Below are 17413 nucleotides of genomic sequence, written 5' to 3' on the forward strand. Positions count from 1 at the left end.
AATGAATTGTATCAAAAAAACTGTCCCCTGCCACCTTCAATAAAGGTGTTGTTTACTCTGGCTTTAAGTTCTCAAATTCGGATTAATTATAAAGTTCAACGTCATGAGTAAATTATGTTCTGAACACGAACGGTATTTATAAAAAGAATGATTATTAACATAACATTCGATATTTTTACTATATTATGGAATTAGGCTCAAACAAAAACAGACTTTTAGCAAAACAGAGGAAATCTGGACTAAATTAATACGAAAAGACACCATATCTGAACATTTTTATTATTAACCGGATATAAATTTATTGCCAGCAGAATAAGGTCAGTAAATTAGTTTAATACTTTAAGTGTCGTAATATTTTGTATATGATACTCTAAAGACAATCTAAAGCATTTGTTGCTCTGGTAAGCAAATTATATTAAATTTGTTCTTAGAAACACGGATACATTTGATTTGATAAGTTATATTGTTTTTGTTTTCTTTTGGTTATTTTTTTTGGGGGGGAGGGGGGCTTGTGTGTATTTTGTTTTTATTGTCTCTACCAACAGATACAAAAATGTAAATGTGTCGTTGCTGTGACAAAGTACGTTGTATGGAGAATATAGATTGTGATATCAATGCTGATGCATGCTAGTATAAAACTACAATTAATTGTATACGAATACATTTATTATATTCAAGTTTTACTCATTAGTAATTTGAAAAGTTTCCTACAAAAAACTCTTAAAACATAGACTTTTTTTTTCAAATAGCTTCAATAAACTTCCGCCAGAGTTCGTTTGCAGCAAACCAAACTCTGTGGATTATGGGCAGTGTGTCAGTTTCTGTTGCTAAAGTTTAAAATTCAATTTAATGTGTTTTAATTACAGGACACTGTAGGAATTAAGTACGTGGCGAAATGTCAATATAGATTACAATTCTAGGCATTAATAAGTCATTATGTGCCACAAACCAAATAATTGCGGTTACTGTTGGGGTCAAACCATCCCTATGATAAAAACAAGCAAGGTTTTCAAAATTTAATGGATCATTAAATATTGAATATTAGTGTCAAATACACTGTATACAATGTCTGTATAAAAGTAAATGGATATTAAATGGATTTCTAATTAAATTTATACGTAATCAATATGCATTTATACACTGTCACTGTCAGTGTGATAAAAAATGGGACGTTATAGAAGTGTAATAATCAATATTACATAGACAGCATTAAAACAACTAAAAAGAAAAAAGTGTATAGAAAAAGGTAGATGTACAAAATTATGAAAAATGATGATTATATAAAACACAATTGTATATACATGTAGTATAATAAATGGATTTCAATATGTAGTATAATAAATGGATTTCATCGAAATATTATGGCAGGATGTTATGACCACACAAAAAAGAACTGTACTACACACAAAAGGATTACTATCATTAATGATGGAGTGATGGACGAAGCAGAAAGTTTTACGACCGAAATCCTCGAATCAACGTGTACACGACCTCCTGTTATAAAGAAAAACACATAAATATATATATATATATATAATTTAATTTACCATGCATGTAGCTGACTGAGAAAAAAACAGCAATGCATTTTACATAATAATGTAGTTTGTGACGCTCATAATGATAAAATGCAAAATTATTGCCTCTATAACTGAGAACGAGCCACATTGCACTTACCTAGAGTAAAATATTGCGTGGGACTCATTTTACCATCGCCTCCTTTGCTGAAACCCAGGACGCGGAGAGCATACACATAACCTTTGGATATTCCATAGACCATCCCGTATGTTTCCTTGCCAACAATCGTATCATTTGCGGATTTTATATTTTCACCGACGAGCCACCATCGAATCTTGAGAAAAGGAAGGAAAAAAATAAATTTTTAAAAAAATTGCATAAAAACTTAGTGTATCGAGCCATTTTCAAGGAACATTCTGCATAAAATAGTACACTCTGTTTCACTATTGATGTTATTACTAGGTCAGGCGCACATCGAAAATTAATTCTTAAAGGGGATCTCTACTACGCATGTTAATTGTCGCAACAGCAGAAAAACAAGTGAAAAGCTGTCAATGTGACAGCAAACCGGGTTTTCTTTTATGTAAACTGTATCCATAATCCATGTCAACCCTTATCCAGTGAAATGGAGTACCCTACATGTATATGCAACATTTTGCCAAAAAATGACTAAGTTCAAAAGCTAGTATTTTTTTCATAAATTATCGGAAATCAAAATCCTAGCAATATGCACACCTCTGATATATGTACAATTGATCTGCAAAAGAACAACTTCCTATCTTGAGAACTGTAGGAGGAGTTATCCGTACAATGAGGGTACCCTATATGCAATATTTTGCCAAAAACTGACTAAGTTCAAAAGCTGGTATTTTTTCGATAAATTATCAGAAATCAAAATCCTAGCAATATGCACACCTCTGATATATGTACATTTGATCTGCAAAAGAACAACTTCCTATCTTGAGAACTGTAGGAGGAGTTATCCGTACAATGAGGGTACCCTATATGCAATATTTTGCCAAAAAATGACTAAGTTCAAAAGCTGGTATTTTTTCGATAAATTATCGGAAATCAAAATCCTAGCAATATGCACACCTCTGATATATGTACAATTGATCTGCAAAAGAACAACTTCCTATCTTGAAAACTGTAGGAGGAGTTATCCGTACAATGAGGGTACCCTATATGCAATATTTTGCCAAAAAATGACTAAGTTCAAAAGCTAGTATTTTTTTCATTAATTATCGGAAATCAAAATCCTAGCAATATGCACACCTCTGATATATGTACAATTGATCTGCAAAAGAACAACTTCCTATCTTGAGAACTGTAGGAGGAGTTATCCGTACAATGAGGGTACCCTATATGCAATATTTTGCCAAAAAATGACTAAGTTCAAAAGCTGGTATTTTTTCGATAAATTATCAGAAATCAAAATCCTAGCAATATGCACACCTCTGATATATGTACAATTGATCTGCAAAAGAACAACTTCCTATCTTGAAAACTGTAGGAGGAGTTATCCGTACAATGAGGGTACCCTATATGCAATATTTTGCCAAAAAATGACTAAGTTCAAAAGCTGGTATTTTTTCGATAAATTATCGGAAATCAAAATCCTAGCAATATGCACACCTCTGATATATGTACAATTGATCTGCAAAAGAACAACTTCCTATCTTGAAAACTGTAGGAGGAGTTATCCGTACAATGAGGGTACCCTTTTGGCAGCCGCCCGCCCGCCCGCCCGCCCGCCATTTTCACCATTTTAATAACCGGATTTTTCCGTTGGAAAACCCGGTTAAAAACTATTTTTTGTATTGTCTCGTTTATTTCTAGAACCAATTTTATCCACCAATTAATGAAAATAAAGATTAAAATCAATAAACCTCTAGTATTTATATTTGACTACAAGTACCTAGATTCTCTAAAATAGACTATAAACACGAGACACGATTTTTACTGCGAAACAGAAAGGGTAAAATAAAACCACGTGGTCTAAAATTTAAATGACAATAACATTCGCAGGGGTGATTTTGACGCTGCTCGGTTTTTTTGTTTACTTTTGAAGTTGTGCTATTTATAGTATCATTGACGATTTGCCTGCCTACAGCCAGGACTCTGCTTTCAGCAAAGCCCGGCTAAAAACCATTACCTTATAACCCCTCAGTGTCTCTTCAAATAACCCTGTGGACACGCCCCTCCATTCTACGTACACACTGTTTGGCCCATGAGAATGAATGGTGACGAACTCCGGGTACAGCAACGGCGCTAGATGACACAAGAAGCTTACATGTAATAATGTTCAACTGTTGTCTTTGTAAAGCTCAAAATGTTTTGATTATTGAAAATAAGAAATATCTTACGGTTGAGGCAGGTCCCCAGAAGCTGCTTCTCGCTGGGATTGCTCTCTCCCGCTGTGTTGAATATCTGGACGGTGACCCAGTAGTCTGTGTTGGGTTCTAAACCTATGACGTTGTTACCCTCCATGTAGCCATAGTGGTAGGCCGTAACAGACTTCCTGTTTGCGTCATTGGCATCCTCAACGTTTATCTGCAAAAGAGTGTCCATTGCTAATCAAAACCGGATTTTATCATTCTTTACAAAACATCAGTCTTATAATTCATCGTTAATTTTTTACTCTATTGGCCACCTTATGAAAGAAACCAACATATTTTGCCAAGACTAGATGTAAAAAAAGTAAATGGAATTGTTTAAGTGTGTTTGACGCAAATGATATTAGAAGAGGAGAAGCCCACCTCAAAGCCTTGAATTACACCTTTGATGGCATCTCGTGTGTTTGGTAATGGATCCCATGTTACCCACAATGCCGTGGAGTTGATCTCCCAGCCATTGACATTGGTCGGGCGCAAAAGGGGAACTGTAATGTTATAATAAAAACAGCATTTACAGAAAGCACCGGAAACAAGAGTATACATGTTTATTTCCTCAGCGAGAATATTTCGACCATAATTTGTGCACAAAGTATTCTACATGAGATAAATATTCTGTGTAAACTTTAAACCTACAAATTTAAGTACGATTGATGATCAGTTTTTAAATTTAAGTGCTTGTTTTCTATAAAATTCAATGTAAAGCAGTTTCTTGTTCTTCAGTGACTTACTTCCCTCGGATGAGTAGACTACGGTGGATGTACTATTGGGCCCTCTTCCGTATTTATTAAATACGCCAATCTTGACTTCATACGGTAAGTAAAATAGCTTATCGCTGTTCAAGTTCACTGTATAGGACACCGAATTTCCAGAAACCATCTTTTGAAACATGTGATCCGTCTCCAGAAGTGTTTTCTGAAACCAACAAGCTTAACAGTGTTAATCCACGTAAATGTTTGAATTCATTTAACTTCTGACAACATGGAACAAGTGCATTTTATTATTGAGGGTGTTGAAACGGAAATTTTCGTAAACGTATGGACCATAACATTAATATTCCAATGGGTCCTATTATGGTACCTAGATTAAGTATGGTTATACAGTAAACAGAATACCATTTGAAACTCCTCCGTCGTTCCATTCTTTCGCCAGTACACGTTGTAACCGATGTTAGGGCCACACCTCTCTTCTTCTGCTAACAACTACAAATTATCATAGGCCTAGGGTTATCATTTGATATTATTATACTTTCATGTTAAATGCTGAAATCTGATTGGTTTAAACGCAGCTGATAATCCGTTCTATTACCCTTAGCGTTAGCAACACACTTGGCAACGGGTAACACAACGAATTGTAACATGCGCGTAAATTATGCGCGTACGGTTCACCGTAAAATTTACGTCATTTCTATACAAAAGTAGTAAAAATTTCTCTAAAATTAAGACATTCGCGGAGGTTGACAATGGTTTTTGAGGGGTGTCAATTTCAACTGGTACCATCCCAAACAGGCACTACTTATATATTGGGGACCGCAAACAAAACACAGTGACGTACATCAGTCTTAAAATTGATCATGTTGACGTGTCGTTCCATATAGAAAAGTGGCCTTTTTTATTGCTGGACATTCTTGGAAACATTTTGGCCGTTCCATATGACTTACCCGCCATGAAATCGTCAGCACACCTTCACTTCCGCCCCCTCCTCCAACGTTTTGAACGGAAACAACTGGTACGTCCGGCTTCAGCTGAATATATTCTGTATGGATAGAAGTATATAATTCCTTTTGAACAAATCAAACTTAGTAAAGCTGAACAAAGAATGGGATATTTGATATATTAATTTTATTAAGCCCGTTACTAAAAGGAAATATCAATGAGAGCGCAACCACTAATCTAGAGTATACAATTGTGATATACCTGAGGGTTTGCTGTATTCTCCAAGCTGGGGAAATCTATTACGGGCGACTACTCTGAACTGGTAGCTGTTGAAGGGAACCAGTCCAGTAACAGTGTACTGCCGTTTGTCGGAGTCCAAATTTCCAGGGATCAAAACGTTAAAATCGGATAAATCTACAATTAAAAAAAAAACCCAAAAGTTTCAAACAGCAGAACCAAACGTTGCAGTGCCTGAAATATGTACATATACTGTATTCTTGATTTTAATCTACGAATTAGGTAAATTAACTAATCAATCAAAATTTCAAAATCAACGATGATCTTTTGAATTAATATACGATGGATATACTATTAGTATAATAATGAGATAACGAACTCGTTGCCACTGGTCGCCATTTTGGATTATCCATCGTTCGTGCCTCGATGTTATATTGTTGTATCTGAGAGCCATGATCCGGAGGCTCGGTCCATTTGATCGTCACAGATCGGGTAGTCTCGGATCCCTTAATACGGTACACATTACCCGGCATTCCTGGTGGACCTGTGAGAAAACATTGAAACAAGTTAGGTTAAAATTATGTCTGCGTGTAGATTTAAACGAAGTTTTGTTAACGTGGGTCAGATTGATTATAAACATATATTTATGTTATTATTGAATAATCTAACCTTTGTCATGATTTGCTAATAACCATACCATAGGATGTTCTTTATAATAATAATAAAAATTTTGATATGTTAACTTAAACGCTATACTGAAAAATAACAAAAGGCCAAAAAATGTAGAAATAGAAGCTTGCATTATACCTTGTACAATAACGTTTGTAGATATGGAACTCTGGGTAATGGTTGACATGGCAACACACTCATACACCCCACTATGGTAATAATCTATGAAGTGAATGAAGAGACCAGAGATTCCCATTCGAGTACTCTGAAATAGATGTACAAACAAATATAGTATTGAGGTAATGTGAAATAATCATTGTTCGTGAGGAACCAATTTTCGTGGCTTTCGTTGGTATCCCTTGTCCACAAATTCGCATCCACACAAACGTAAACTGTTTACTAGCATTTAACATTTAACCCAAACTTGCTACCAACAAAATTACGTATCTGGTTTTTGACTACCTATGAACATTGATCCCCACGAATAAAATTGATTCCACAGTACTCGTTCATTCAGTTTCTACGTCTTTTTTTTCTTTTGATATTCTTCTATCTAGTACTCGATAAAATTCTATTATATTATTATGTTTTCCACTTTCAGTTAGTTTTACTATAAACTTCCTTGTTAAACCTGTCAATAGCCTTAATAGTTGTTTCTTTATATTTTAATTCAAATTTAATTTTCACGGTTAAATCAGCACCTTTTCGTAGAAAAAATCCTGTGTAAAGTCAATTATTCTTCCATTAAACTTCCAAACTAGCACAAGATCTACTCGGAAGATATCGTATGACACCTGACACTCGATGAACACAGTGTCATTTTTGTTGACTCTCATCTCCGGAAACAGTTGTGTGACTATCGTTACGCCACCTACAAAAATAGCAACAACACAAAACCAGTTACTATTGTTGAGCCGCAATATTGCTTGGTCTTGATAATTTGTTTGACACACGGTTCATAAAGCCCTGAGAATAATATTACTATACTTTTATTTTTGAATTTCAGAAGTAGATTATGATAATTCAACTCAAATTGTATTACCTTTTTTCACTAAAGCGAGTAAAAAATGGTGGAAATTATAGGACGTGCCAAAACATGACATAAGAAAAATTCTTGCCAAATACCGTTTTGCCAAAAAAAAACCCAGCAAAATAAAATACATGTATGACTCTTTCATCAACCAGTAATGTACTTACCAACGACGGTGACGTTTCCGGTACTCATGCTTTCTCCGTTCTGATTGGCTGCCACGCATGTGTATAGACCTGCGTCCACCATGCTAACTCCGACAATTTTCAGGTATCCATTGGACAACAACTGAGCTCCTTTCTGATTTCCATCTGTGATTGGAAGACTAAGTTTCCCGCCGTTTTTCAGCCAGCTGATCGTTGGGACTGGAGCAGCTTCCGGTATGCAGGGTATCGTCAGGTTGCCATTGTTTGCCGCCAGAATCGTCCTTGGGAGAGGGTTTTTAGCAAAAGATGGTTTGAACGCTACAAAAACGAACCGTATTTTATCAATGTGAAATTCTAATTTGGTTGAAAAGTTCTTAACTTCTGGATGACTGTTTAACAATCCGATGCTTGGACTAATGTATTTCTTTCATGTTAAAAAATGCATATATACAATATATTATGTATTAAAACTTTATTAATAAAATGTAAATGTGAATGATAGGACTTTATTATGAAACTAAAAAACTCGAATTGAAAGAGATTGGGAAATAGCGGCATACAAAGAACTTTGAGCTGGGCGCTAGATACAGACGATCCGTGTATATTGGTGGCCTCACAGCTGTACATGCCATCATGAATACGCTTTTGAAGGTTCTTAATCTTCAGGACATTTGAATATATCTCAATTCCATCAGTTCCAGAGGTAATGAGTCGAGCGTTCTTGTACCACACGTACGATGCACGTGGACTGGCGATTCCTTCACAACGCCATGTAATGTCACTGTTTTCGTCCACAATGAGATCTTTCAGCGGGTATATAAAGTAAGGTTTTGCTGCAAATTCAAAGAAACACAAGAAAATCCCTTTAACAATTGTTCGCATTGTATCGTTTTCAAAATCGTTCAGTACAAATCAAATGTAATATCATTTGTTGCTCAACTTTCTCAGTTTTCTGGAAAAAGATAATTGTAAAAAACCGATTAAAATTCTTTTTAAAACAAACTGACCATTAATGGTAAGCAAGAAATCCTTTGATTCTGTCTGCGTTCGCCCTTGTACGTGACATGTGTATGTCCCCTCATCCGTAAACTGTACGTTTGGGATCACCAGTACTCGGTCAAAGTTCTGTGTGTACGCTTTAGAAGGCAAATTTCCGTTTCCAGATTTTGACCATCGATATCTTAATGGTGTTCTGGAATTTATGTAATTTATAAATTTATTCAACTTAAAAGTAAAAAGGTAACAAGATCATGACTGAAATTTATTAGCAATTGTTAAAAGACCAGTATTTTTCTTTCTTCCGTGTTACAATTTTTCAGTTAAAAGGCTTTAAACTTTAACCATAAGAAGAATATGGATTTCTTTAGTTTAAAACAGCTATTTATTCTGTTTACTTGGGTTTTTGGAAAGGATGATATAATTGCTAATTAGGAAAAAAAATTATGTCAGACCTTCCGTAGGCTAAACATTCAATGGTTATTTTCTGACCCAGTCTTGGTGATTTCGGAAACACTGCCGGGAAATCGTCGTGTATCTGCGGCGGGTAGAGAGCGGCCGCTGAAATTTATTAATTTTGATTGAGTATCAATGTATCATCTGAAGTAATAGCCCCCGTTCTTAAAAAGCGCGAACATTGCGATGAAAAATCAACAAAATATTTACTATCTCCGAGGACATCTAGCTTGATATCCAGGCTCGTTTCAGTCGGCGGTTGGTCAGTTGCTAGGGTGTCGCCAGGGAACGCCTTCAACGTCACTATGCAATGGTAGTTCCCCTCGTCGTTTTGTTGGACCTCAGAAAAATATAGGTTGCCGTCCGCCGACAGAAAGAAGTAGCTGTTTAAGGCCTGTATCAAAAAGCTTGTTCCTTTCATCCATTGATAGGAAACAGCTGTGGTTACAAAAGTATAAAATTTAAAAATGATATTACCTGTTTTTCAAACATATCAGAAAGGTAGAGCAGACGTTTAACACATTTTATGAATATAATGAATTCCCACACAAGATGATCTTCAAATATAAATTAGAGGTTGCAAATTCCAAACCTGGCTTGTGAGTTGGTGGGTTACAGTTGAGATACGTTCCTTGATAAAGTGCCACCCGATTAACACCAGGAGCCACATTTGGAAACTGTGCCAAACCTGAAAGAGAGGCAACGGGTACATATTAATGCAGGAAACATGAAATTGACCAAAATATTAGCAGGAAATAAAAAGAAAATTCAAGAGTCTAAAGATTTATTTAACAAATTATTAGAGTTAGTTGATTTGTGCTTCAACTATTCCTATATACATTTCCGAAAGGTACTCACTTCCAAACGTAATTTTTGACGGGGCACTTCGCACTGATCCAAACTTATTAGAGGCCTCGCAGTGATATATCCCGGCGTCACGTCTTTCGTCAATTCTATTGAACGTCAGTTTTCCGTTGCTGATGGTGTAGAATTCCGACTTGCCAATAACCTCCTCACTTCCGGTGACGTCAGTTCGGTGCCAGACGTACCGAGGTTGTGGGATTCCGGTGGCTTCGCATTCAATGCTAGGTAAATGAGATCTGTTTGTAAGAACCATATTGATTGGATGCATCGTGAACCGGGGTCCTCTTGGTGCTAATGTAGGGTCTGTCAGGTTTGAGCCGTATGCTGAAAAGATAGTTTGTTAAATTGCACGCGGCTTTCATCGTGTTTTTAAACTGGTAAAATGAACTCAATTAATTTTCACACGAGTAGCACAGATTTTATATATCAGTTTAACTCGCAATATCATGGTTAAACATTAGGATATTTGTTTCATATAATCATCAGTATACAATTTTCACAAAAAGTCTTACTGAAATCGCGATTCTCTTGTAGAAGCCGCTGGGTTTCAGTTATGGGAATTTCACATATAAATCTGTAAGCTTCTCTGCCATCAGTTGCTCCCCATGCATACTTTTGAAGTGATGCTGCAAAAACGAATATGAATGAACAATAAACACAGTGTATATTACCCCTACGAAGGAATGTGCATGTGTTGAACTTGTGGTCTTATATTGTACTTTACCTGAATATTTGTATACAATGAATTTTGAGAAACCCTGCAAGTCGTCTGGGCTTGCCCAAAACATGACGTCATCACGTGACACGGTACCGTCTCCACTCCACTTGATGTGATTCTCATCCCTGTATCCACTCGTGTACCAGAAAGATCTAAACAAATGGGTGGATATCTATTCAATGTTTCAAGAATATGTACTTGCAATGCTAACAAAAAAATGAAAATTATAAAAGAGATATGGATGGTCTTTCATGGCAATTCTTAGACCAAATGAATCTCGTTATGAAGACATGTGTGGAATTATACTTTACCAAATAACAGCTCATAGCTAAATGAATAATAATTTTTAAAACGTTAAAGTAGATATAGACCTGATGGGTAATTTGTGTTGACCAGACAGCCTCCGTAAGCACAAAAATTGGAAAGAACAAACATTTCATTATAATTAAAAATGCTAATTGATCGTATGAGTAGCTGTAAATTTTGGTTGTAAACGTTGGTTGAGAATGTCCGTACCTATCCCTGTCTATTCTCTGTAGTGTCGTGTCGATAAACTGGTGCTCTTGGGCGGAATTGACGCTTAACAGTCCGGCTCCTTGGGCCTTGGATAAAGAATTTAAACGGTTAATGCTGAACACGTCTTCATAAAGCGGTTACAAAATATGCGAAATGTATTATTCTTTCGTCCGAATTATATTTCTAAATTGAACAGTTCAAAATATTAATATATTTCATTAATTAAACTCATTAGTGCTTCTGTTAATTGTACCTCGCATGCTTTTGCTGCCTCGTCATATATTCGTAGTGGGTAGACGTTGAATTTGTAACAGTTGTTTCCAAAGGGATACCAGTTAATCGGACAGTCTAAATTCACAAACGTAAAAAGTCAAATAAGGTAAATAAGCTGACATGCGTAAGAATTTCTATGTATTGTAAATAATTAAATTCTAGCACGTAATCATGTAAACGACATTCATGTAGTTATGGCATAAAGTTAATGAAGTAAAGTTTAAACACATCAGCAAACTCTAGATTTGATGCAAACGTAAATGCCGATAAGTTGTTTTATAAACTTTGTTAGACTGGATGAGACAAATAAAGTCTGAGTGTATAAACCGAGCGATCATACTCTTTTCTGCACAATAATTTTTATCAAGTGACATAATAGGCGAATTCAGGATATATGCATTGACCTACCTGAGGAATTTAGTATTATACATGTACATGTATATAACCTGAAATGAAATGTTGGTAATCCACAAACATCTCTTGACAGGTGACGTAACACAGAATTAAGTACAGTATATGGAGTGACCTTACAGAGATTAAGGTATCCTACATGCAATGACTTAACAAAGGATAAGGTGCCCTCTGTGTGTAGTGACACGGAGTCTGGAGAATTTGCAAGTTAACATTAAGTGACTCAGGAGAAACAGGAGACAGTAAATGTTGTGGAATTTACAGATATGGCTACTTTACATGTATTGTTGTAGTGACCTAAGATGATAATAATCTGAACAGTGGCGTCGAAAAACTAGCCCCCCCCCCTCCCCCTTCTCCCCGGTTCCGACGCATATGCTGAATATGCAATAGATTTGTGAAGACACATTTTATGATTCTGCAGTTTTCGATCTAGGTTGAAGACATGCTCGTGATATTGCAGCTTTAAGAGACTTCTACGTACTTCTACACTGGTTGGAGATTTGTTGTATCTTTAATCATGCAATAAATCTTTTGTCAGTAAAAGTAGCATCCAGAATGTAGGTGAATATTTGGTTGATATATTACAATATTTTGCAGGTTTTCAGTGGTTTCAGCTCAATACCGGTTTCGGGCAGACGAGATATCTCTGAAGGATTCAAGTACGTCTGAGTGGCACCGCACTTGTACTCGGGGTTAAGAAATAAAGCGTAAAAAAAGTGTCGGTCTTACATTCAATTAACATATACCGGAATTCATTACAAATGTTAATAAATTTAAAAGCAAGTAACCAATTATGCGTGTAGATATTCATCTTACAGATGAATAGAACTTGTAACGATTTATTATCATACATACATCTATATACAGGTGTTACGGGACGCTTTCTAACATTGGGCCAACCGTGAGCTTACTGTAAACGTATAACATTTGGCTGTGTATACTATTTAGCGTTGTTGGTGGAATGCGGCTTCCGCTATATCGAGTACACCGCTAATTGCAATACATATATGAATTAGAATAGCCACATACAGGAATACGTTATTTCAAATCCACGCCAATTGGTTCAAAAACTATTTTCCGCCAAATATTGTACACGCCAAATAAAATACGTTTACAGTATTCTCTTGTTGTTGGACCTAGCCTTATGAAACCTCTAACAAGCCAACACGAGCTTTGGTTCTAAGGTTTTTATCTAGACTTTGCATGAAATATACTTTTACACGAGTTTTGTATGCATCAGCACCGAAAGTCTGATTCCAACTGACAATAGTTTACAATTTATAATCATATACATTGAACAATCGAATAACACAATGAAGGATTAATATAATATGTACAGATATAAGGAAACCAATTATCAAACAGCTTTTGAGTAACTTGTGACATTTTAGCAGCATGCACGTCATTAAAGGATTAATAAGGACTAAGTGTCAATAAAGATGAACAAAAGTCAATGGAAATATTTCAAACTGTCCACCTCTGACTGTGCCTCAGGTGGGATTAAGGCTGCGCGGAATTTAGAACGTTTTAAAATAGTTGTCGATATAGAGGGAAAGTTTTTGTAACAATTAACGCGAAGTCCGGAAAAGTTAATTTACACAATAATTAAAAATAGTCCGAATAATTGAATTTCACACCACGACACAGGTATAATAGTAATTACAGAGTTTGTTAAGGGATGTGTGCTTTCAAACGATTTGTCCTCACTAGTTAATACCCTGTAAGTTGTGAAAGGTTTGTTTTGATAAGTGAACGAAATAAAATAAATCACTTGTAAGCCTCCAGCTTTGGCTACTGGGTGATGTAAGCCATTGGCTTAGCTTAAGTAAAGTATAAGAGTAGGGATGTCCATTGTTTACTTGATTGCGAGGTAAATCTTAGAATTACTTATTTACATGTACTGTTAAATGGATATAAACACTATCATTATTATTTCAAAAGAACCATAATGCATGTAATTTTCACTTCATGTCAGGACTAAGATACTTGTATTCTCAGTATATTCTTGACAAATTTAAACATCAGTTAAACGAATTAAATTTAATTAAAATTATAACAGCCACAGATCATTAAATCATTCTCTGTACAAGACGTAATAATTGATATGAATATCATTTCTTTCTTAATTGGGTGTTCTCCTTATTACATACTGCAAAGTGAATATTGCACATATTTTAATTACTACATGAATATCATTTCACTAAATTATTATTTAATAAGATTTTTAAATCAATTGAAAAAAAAGTTGAAACTACATTCGTGTTGTATTTGATATAAGAAAATAATAATTTTATAATATATTTGTGACTATTTATATTCATTTTGTATTGCATTGTTTATTGGTCAACAGCTATCATAGCTGTATAACAGTGTAACACAGATCATATACATATACAAAACAATTGATACAATTACTAACGGATCACTTGAAAAATAGGCAAGTTTTTAAGGAATTTTCCGATGACTTAATCATTCTTAATATATATTACCTAAATTGCACATTTTTATTTATACTTGCGGAACATGTGGCATTTGGTGAATAATTTCTTGATATTCTAAATTCTGTTGAAAATATGGAGATGTTTTAAAAATAAAACCATGTACTTCTAGAAATGGGTTTAACATAATATTGTGCGTGAGGTCACGGTGCACTGCAATGATTGCGTAATAGTACTCACTTGAAGTCGGTATCAGCTGGGAATCACTAGTAGAGAAAACCAGTACCAAACCAGTCAATATCCGGAAAAGTCTCTTCATGGTGGCATTGCGTTCAACAATCTAATAACGTTAGAAGTAAGTAAAAATATAGATCTGTCAAATTGACCAACCCATAATGCATCAACTATACACATCTGTATATCCCAAAGATGAGGCTTCTTCCTATTTGATACTGATACAGAAATAATAATTAAAAAGTCCATATTCTATAGTTTAAGCTTTTTCTTTGTAATTTAATTTTGGATGATAAACGTGTAAATAAAGTCATTAAACTATTTTAGTGTTTTTAAACACTATGAATTAAAAAATGTTTTTATCCAACGATAAACGTTATGCTTAACATGGACGTTAAGAATGGTAATTGATGCACGAAAGTGCATAAAATTGGATAGACGCAATAAAAATTCTAAATTCTAAAAAATATTAGCCTTCTGACTTATTTATAAACTATGGAAATAGAATTGTCAGAATCACCACAACGTTTATTAATTTTATCTATTTCAAACTCTGTCGTTTATTTTTATACCTTATAAACTTTACGAAAAGTCTTTTTTATTGCCTTGTTCACAGTATATAAATAGTTCATGAAATTTACCCTTTTTTGAAATTGTTGTATACAAGTGCACAAGTGAAGCGGTAATTTAATTAAAATCGATTTGAAATTAAAGCTATATGTCTTACCTTGTCTATATCTCAGTTAATCGTACATTTTGTCGTAAGTTACGTTACAGATGCAATATTAAAGTCAAATAAAAACCATATTGAAAAATTGATTAGATAAGATTAGTTGCGCAAAAGTTGAAGGAAGTCTTATCAGTGCGTTTGTTGACTTAGAATCTTGTCTTCGTGTGACGCATGTACTTTGTGTAATAGTACATCTAACACTGAGACCCCCCACCCCACTCAGTATCTCGGTCTCTCACTAAGAACACGGGGTCAAAAAGTATAATGACTGGTTCACATTCCGTGTTCATGATCGCCTCGTCCTCAGTGAACACTGCTGGGCTTAATTCAACAGTTCATGGAATGCTGACCGTTAAAGGGCGCTCTCTCGGGCTGTTTGTAAGGAAGGGGTCCAATTAAATTTCAAATCATATAACTAATATATAAGTAATTACTATCGAAATAATTTTTAGAGGTGATCATGATTGTTTCTAAATAAACGCGACAGTATTATTTACATGCTTTTTTTAATTGTTTGTTTGAAAACACGATTAGTTTTTGTTTAATGTTCCAAAATCTGCATGTTGATTTTATACATTGGATGTTAATTTGACGCTACGTTATATAGAACCGTTTTAACAAAGCCTTGGACTTTCAGTAGGATGTAACTATCTATTTCTTGCGTCAAAACAACTTAAAATGACGCTGGTTTCAAGCGAAATATACAGCAATTGCGTAGCATTAGCTCAAAAGCCAGACAAATCTTGTTGATTTCAAAGAGCCATGAGTTAGTGGCCTACAATGCAATAGACAGACCTACGTCACATTGCTGTTTGCACAACTACCCAAAGTCCAAGCTCCTGTTAGAATGGTTCTAAGAAACAACTTATGACATAATTGTTCTTCTATATGATTTTCAATATATTTATTTATAATAAATATACTTTACATTTCATTTTTAATATCCTTATCAAATACTGCTATGCAGATCTATGTTTAATTAATATTATAAGTTGAAGGTATTGTCTCTACGACCTCATGATAAAGTTTGGACTCTTTAACCGTTAATGAAATCTACTCCAGAATATGTATTAAAAGACACAGGATCCGTAATGGGTGATAGGGGGTATATTATCGGAAAAACAAGTCCGTTTTTGTATCTTATCTCTCTTATTGAAGACCTTACATATAACATAAACCGGCTGACAATATAATGATATAAAAATTCCAACACATATTTTGAAATGATAATGTTAAGGTGTTTACAACTACAAGTATTTGTAATTTTTAAATAACGTTGTAACTTCAAATATACAATTGAGACAACTTGTCGGTACATTTGTGTAATAACATTTCAAATTCTTCCGATATTATCGAAGAGTAATAGAAGTAACTAAGTAATGTAACATATTTTTTTTGAAAATTATTTTCGTAACAAAAAAACCTTACCTTTTAATTTCGAATGGCTATCGGTACAGTGTGTGACTAAATCTACCTCATAATGCGCAACTCTAAAATGGGTAAAACTCTCAAATTATAAATTATCCATCAACCGTATTTGGAGTCACATCCTACTTGAAATACATTCATCATTTTCATTTAAAGATAGATATGAATATTTCAAAAATACTTCAAGTCATTATCTACATATGCGTTGAAGGAATTTTTGGATAGCATCTACATCCGGGGATGTCATACACGGGACCTTGATAACACGGCCTTTTGCCCTGGACATCGCTATCTTTGCGATAACCAAGGCATACAACATTCCCTACAGCGATTTTCTTTGTTGACTCGAGGATTTCTCTTTATTTTCTCGCCAAAAGGACACTTTTATATATACCAAAGAGATTAAATCGGGAATGTGTTCTTTATTCAGTATTGTGTGTTGTTACACAATTTTCTCACTGTCCACTTCCATTGGGTAATGGTCAGTAATTAGAAGTCAATGTAAACAGTGGGTAGACCATGTCAAACAAAGGTCATTTCTTATCAATCTATACGACAAAGACGAACCGTGCGACAGAGTAAACAAGATTAACAAGCATCTGTTTGGCCATCATGGCCGAAACCAGGATAGAAACTTTATTGGAATTATCGATGTCGGGTTTTCTTTTATTAAATATAAAATGTTCACTTTATGTGACCAT

At 34.7% G+C, this 17413-nt stretch overlaps 1 protein-coding gene across 4 annotated transcripts; it reads right to left on the reverse strand.

The window, feature by feature from the left end:
* Positions 1 to 1002: 1002 nt before the first annotated feature.
* On the reverse strand, positions 1003 to 16989 carry LOC105322769 (contactin). 4 transcript variants are annotated; one of them, XM_066084696.1, is made up of 26 exons: positions 16894 to 16989; positions 16713 to 16774; positions 14561 to 14660; positions 11449 to 11543; positions 11196 to 11281; positions 10686 to 10831; positions 10474 to 10587; positions 9956 to 10285; positions 9690 to 9785; positions 9308 to 9535; positions 9097 to 9202; positions 8653 to 8837; positions 8206 to 8478; positions 7667 to 7963; positions 7171 to 7340; positions 6608 to 6734; positions 6180 to 6344; positions 5825 to 5977; positions 5569 to 5663; positions 5024 to 5110; positions 4640 to 4823; positions 4275 to 4396; positions 3882 to 4068; positions 3671 to 3786; positions 1675 to 1849; positions 1003 to 1494 (listed from the first exon to the last, which is right to left on the reverse strand). In XM_066084696.1, exons 3-26 carry the CDS (start codon positions 14637 to 14639, stop codon positions 1373 to 1375), a joined length of 3738 nt encoding a protein of 1245 aa, XP_065940768.1. In that variant the 5' UTR covers positions 14640 to 14660; positions 16713 to 16774; positions 16894 to 16989; the 3' UTR covers positions 1003 to 1372. The 4 variants fall into 4 exon arrangements, with proteins under 4 accessions (XP_065940768.1, XP_065940769.1, XP_034327242.2 ...); XM_066084697.1 differs by having other exon boundaries at positions 16911 to 16925; XM_034471351.2 differs by having other exon boundaries at positions 16713 to 16947.
* Positions 16990 to 17413: the final 424 nt, after the last annotated feature.

The sequence above is a fragment of the Magallana gigas genome, chromosome 5, assembly GCF_963853765.1.
Source record: "Magallana gigas chromosome 5, xbMagGiga1.1, whole genome shotgun sequence".
NCBI lineage: Eukaryota > Metazoa > Mollusca > Bivalvia > Ostreida > Ostreidae > Magallana > Magallana gigas.